The sequence below is a fragment of the Vollenhovia emeryi genome, unplaced genomic scaffold, assembly GCF_000949405.1.
Source record: "Vollenhovia emeryi isolate VEMERY1.0 unplaced genomic scaffold, V.emery_V1.0 DF941461.1, whole genome shotgun sequence".
NCBI lineage: Eukaryota > Metazoa > Arthropoda > Insecta > Hymenoptera > Formicidae > Vollenhovia > Vollenhovia emeryi.
In genome coordinates this window covers 1-5,189 of record NW_011964905.1, presented here as the reverse complement: position 1 = coordinate 5,189, position 5,189 = coordinate 1, and the positions used below count along the sequence as shown (strand labels likewise).

The 5,189-nt window shown below is 41.8% G+C and overlaps 3 protein-coding genes across 3 annotated transcripts; 2 read left to right on the top strand and 1 right to left on the bottom strand.

Moving 5' to 3' along the window:
* The first annotated feature begins 177 nt into the window (after positions 1 to 177).
* On the top strand, positions 178 to 1,305 carry LOC105570974. Its single transcript, XM_012028434.1, has one exon. The coding sequence runs from the start codon at positions 178 to 180 to the stop codon at positions 1,303 to 1,305; it is 1,128 nt and encodes a 375-aa protein (XP_011883824.1).
* Positions 1,306 to 1,425: 120 nt separating this feature from the next.
* LOC105570973 lies at positions 1,426 to 2,250 on the top strand. The gene has a single exon (XM_012028433.1). The coding sequence runs from the start codon at positions 1,426 to 1,428 to the stop codon at positions 2,248 to 2,250; it is 825 nt and encodes a 274-aa protein (XP_011883823.1).
* Positions 2,251 to 3,697: 1,447 nt separating this feature from the next.
* Positions 3,698 to 4,663, bottom strand: LOC105570972 (UPF0586 protein CG11596-like; the record flags this gene model as incomplete). The annotated part of the gene is made up of 3 exons (XM_012028432.1): positions 3,698 to 3,973; positions 4,052 to 4,342; positions 4,574 to 4,663. Coding segments are annotated over 3 exons (552 nt in total), but the record flags the coding sequence as incomplete, so codon positions are not given.
* Between the last annotated feature and the right edge of the window lie 526 nt (positions 4,664 to 5,189).

Genomic DNA, 5,189 nt, shown 5'->3' with positions numbered 1-5,189 from the left:
ATATTGCTAAGTAACTTAGGTATATTGTGGAATCCAATTAGAGACAGCTTTCATTATAAGATAACCTTGAAACCATGCGAAACTCGTGTAACAAAGAGGGCTGTGTTGTCGCAAGTTTGCAGATTGTTTGACCCGCTAGGTCTAGTCGGACCTGTCGTAACGTCAGCAAAAATATTGATGCAAGAACTATGGAGCTTAGGCATAGAGTGGGATGAATCAGTTCCCATGCACATTCATAGAATATGGGATCAAATAAGGTCGCAGTTATGTTTGCTCAATAAGGTTAAGATACCTAGGTTAGTAATTTCCGGAAAGGCGGACTCTCAAATACAAATACACGGATTTTGCGACGCGAGCGAAAAGGCTTACGGTGCCTGTATATACCTACGTGAGCAAGGCAGGCAAGGTGAGATAGTTGTTTCATTGCTTTGTTCAAAGTCACGAGTGGCACCCATGAAAATGTTATCGCTGCCGCGGTTAGAACTATGTGGCGCCGTACTACTAACAGATTTAATGAATAAGGTAATAAACAGTTTAAATTTAAAGGTGCAACAAAGATTTTACTGGACGGATTCAACAATTGTATTAGCCTGGATAAGCTCCCCCCCCCCCAGAAAATGGCAGGTGTTCGTCGCGAATAGGATTAGTAACATTCAGGATAATTCTTCACCTTCCGAATGGCGACATGTGAGGTCTAAGGACAACCCCGCAGATTTGATATCCAGGGGCACGACCCCAGAAAAATTGATACAAACTAATAGCTGGTGGGAAGGACCTCAGTGGTTGAAAGAAGAGGAAAGGTCATGGCCAAAGGAAGAGGAGGAATTAGCAATCGAAAACGTACCTGAAAAACGAAAACAAGCGGTAATAGCAGCGGCTGTGACAGATAAAGTAGTCATAGATTATAAAAGATTTTCGTCATTAAATAAATTACTGAGAATAGTGGCGTATATGTTAAGATACATTCATAATTTAGGTTGTAAGAAAGAAAGTCGTAAGTTAGGGAAAATAACTGCCTTAGAAACTGAAAAGGCGAAGTTAGCGATAGTGAGGTTAGTGCAAAGAGAGGAGTTCAAAGAGGATATAAAGGCATTAAAAAACACCAACAAGGTACAACGAAATTCAAAACTAATAGCGCTTCATCCGTACTTAGACGCTAGCGGGATTTTACGAGTAGGAGGAAGGCTGGAACACGCCGGGTTGAGCGAGAAGATGAAACATCCTATATTACTTCCGGCATCACATCACTTCACCACATTAGTAATTGTGCAGCATCACAAGAAGCTTTTTCACGCGGGTGTTTAGACCACTTTAAGTTCAATAAGACAAGAATTCTGGCCAATATTCGCGAAGAGTCGAGTGAAGAAAGTCTTACGAAATTGTGCAAAATGCCGCAAGGCTCATCCTAAGCCTAGCTGGCAATTAATGGGAGAACTGCCGTCCGTTCGAGTTAACATCACCAGACCATTTCACAACTCTGGGGTGGATTACTGCGGACCATTCTACGTGCGAGATCGAGTTCGTAGAAACAGCAAAAAGTACAAGGCTTATGTAGCCATATTCATCTGTATGGCTACAAAGGCAGTACACATAGAATTGGTGGAGGACTTAACTACGGAATCATTCTTGGCAGCATTGAAAAGATTCATATCACGGAGAGGCAAGATCCAGAACATGTACTCGGACAACGGGAGAAATTTTGTGGGAGCAGACCGAGTACTGCAGCAAACAATCGAAGACGAAGAATTTAAGGGAGCTGTTCAGGAGTTTGCAGCAAATGAGCAAATGCAGTGGCACTTTATACCCCCTAGGTCGCCCCATTACGGTGGTCTCTGGGAGTCGGCGGTGCGTTCGATGAAATTGCTTCTAAAACGTACTCTCGGGGAGGTTTGCCTCAAAGTTGGAGAAATGACTACGGTCCTAGCACAAGTCGAGGCTGTCTTAAACTCAAGGCCCCTCACACCGTTATCGGAAGATCCAAGTGATTTAATAGCCTTAACTCCAGGTCATGTTTTGATTGGAAATAGTCTACAAGCTTACCCTGAAAGGAATCTACAAGAAATACCGATAAATCGACTTTCAAGATGGCAGTACACGGAACAACTCAAGCAATGTCTGTGTTCCCGATGGCGAAAGGAATATCTCGCGACGTGCCAGCAAAGGAGAAAGTGGAAAACCGACAGTGGTGCCAAATTCGAAGTAGGGCAGCTAGTTATGTTAAAGGAAAGCGAGTCTATGCCCTTTAGATGAGTATTGGCAAGAATCACTGAAATACATCCGGGTTCAGACGGAATAATCCGAGCGGTCACGGTCCGAACAGAAAAGGGCATATATAAAAGAGCGATCGTTAATATCGCTCCCATATCCGATTAAGTAAGCATATTATAGTTTATACTAAGTTTAGTGTTTAGGTAAGTCCTAGACTGTTCAAAGGTACAAAGTTAAAAATAATTTCCTTTTGTCGTTTTCTTTTTCTTTGAAAATATGTTATATTTGTCAAGGCGGGCGGCGTGTCTAATTTATGATAGTTGATTTTGTCGTTCGTAGTTTTAGTTTCTATAAGTTTATACGTTTTCATTTATGGCGCTTAGCGAGTAAGGCGGCGGTATGGTAGGAGGCGTTATGCGCATGTCAGCAGAGTGGGAGTAGAGAGAAGTAGTAGTTGCGAGCAAGCGTCCAACCTGTACACTCGAGCAATAAAGGAGTGTATTATACGAAGTCATAAGAATCATTTAAGATCCCTTCTACAAATCGGTCACCCAGACGATACAAAGGAGGCCAAGACAGTCAACCACAAGCAAATTATTCAATACTCTTCCAAAAGAAACAATGCATTAGACGAGTTATGTATATTTATTTGATAAATGAAGTATACATATGTTATAACATATGTATATGAATATAATACACAGGGTGCCCCAGAGCTCGCAGCGCACTGAATATATGATGTAACTCGTCTAATGCGTTATAAAAAATTGAGTAATAAAAATTCTTCGTTTGCAAGTTGTTTCACAATTTTACATTTATATATAATATACAGTAGGACTTCCGTTTCCGGTGTGTACAGCAGTGAACACGTGGCAAATCACAGCGCGATAGAAGGTGCAGAGCGAGAGATTGGAGAGCGTAGGAGAGAGAGAGAGGGCGAGAGGAGAGAGAGTGAGTGTGTGTGGAGTAGAGTGAGTGGAGGGAACACCGTAGGAGAAAGGCAGGAAAGGGAGGAGGATAGAGTAGGTGACAGGTAACAAGCGAGCGTAGAGACTGGCGATATAGAGTACCCAGATAACCAAATGTTTGCACGATGACAGCATAATGCATGCACGTGTGCAATGGCGTGCTGTCATATGATGTCCAGCTGCAGCCGCACCTGACGAGCATAGTGACGACACATAGTGCTTAACAGGTAATGCAGGTAGCATGCTAGCATATTGCCTGTCAAAATGTCGGCATCGTGTACGCATATATGAATTTTTGCGAATATAAAAATTTAATACTATATTCATCAATTTGGCTGTGGTCCACTTGATACTATAAATGCTTCGAAGCATTCTTCTCCTTATTAATAAAGAAAGAAGAAGAATGCTTTTAAAGCATTTGTAGCATCAAGTGGACGCAGCCTATATTTTGCAGAAAAATTAATACACACCATTTTAATAGAAAATATTTTTAATAGAAAATATAATATTATATTTCGAATGTGTATCTATATATAGTTCATGAAACACGGGTGCACTTAAGCAATAACTTTTCAAGTGTTCAACATTTCTTCTTTCAAAGAAAAACGTCATTAATCACGCTTTAATCAGTTTTCTTGTTCTCGCGCACTATTAGTTTCGTCTCCGTTCTGATTGTGATTCACACCGTCTTCATGTCGGTCGGGCTTCCGACAAACAAAGTACACGCTATTGTATTCGCACTGTAACATACTGTTTATATTTTGGGCATAACGCGTTTTCACTTTTGCCTGCTCCTTCTGGAAACAAAATAAACGATACGTCAATTGAATACAGGTCGTTCCGAAAGTGTCGCGCGCAAAAACCGAGTTCGTTACCTCCAATTGAAAGCCGAAGCCAAGTATAACGTCGCGGATGGCGTCGTAACTGGGCTCGATCGACTCCTCGTTTGGTAGGTCGCTGAAATGATAGAGCAATGGTCCGAGGTTTATCCAGATGCCGCCCGGCTTTAGGATCTTGTAGATCGTTTCTATAAATTGCACAACATTATTGGCGCAATCTATAAAGAAACATGTCGCGACGCAATCCCAATGATTACTCTCCGCATAAACCTCCAAAAAGTCACCCGCGGTCAAGAACTGTACGAGATAACTTCTGTCTATGTCCAACTGAAACATTATGAATAATTTTACGAGAACGTATTTTCTGTAATTTGTACATTATTGCAAAATGAAAAAACTGTAGAATTAAAGCTATACAAAGATTGTTCGAACGAAATGTAATTCACATTTGTATGTTGAGGTCATGTACAATTGGAAAATCACAGTTTAAAAAATATACGAGTATTATACAGGTAGTGTATTAATTTATAAACATATGTAATATATATGTATACTATCCTTTCTTACTGGAAACAAAAGTGGTGAAAGAAACCTTGTAAATGCGCGATTAGAAACTCTCTTCAATACGACGAGATGCGTTGGATTGCACTAACGACGGCACTGTTCGCACGACAGCACGTGCTTGCACCATGCTTACAGAATACTACATAACCTCACTTTATCACATATACTTACCGTGACAGCACCATGCCAACACTGTCTGCTTTAGTGACATGAAATGGCACAGCGACAGCATAGTGTCTGCATGACACGCTGAGCATAACATGCTAGCATGCTTGGTTATCTGGGTACATAGATAGGCAAGTCGGTAAGGAGAGTTGTAGAGGGCGCGAGATGGATGGAAAGCGGGGATATAGGACGCACATAGAGGGTAATACGAAAGGTAGAAGCGGTAGCGTAGGAGATATACAGGATTTTCTAAGGAAAAAGAGAGCGAGAGAGGGGGAGGAGGGAGGGAGGGAGGTAGGAAATGTGTTTAAGAGAAGCAGTTTAATGGCAAGATCTCCGGGAAAAAAGGAGGGGAACGAGGGGGAAGAAGGATGGAAGGAGGGGGGAGAAGGGGAAGAGAGGATGATGAAGGAGTGGCTGGAGGAAGTGAAGGGGATGAGAGAGG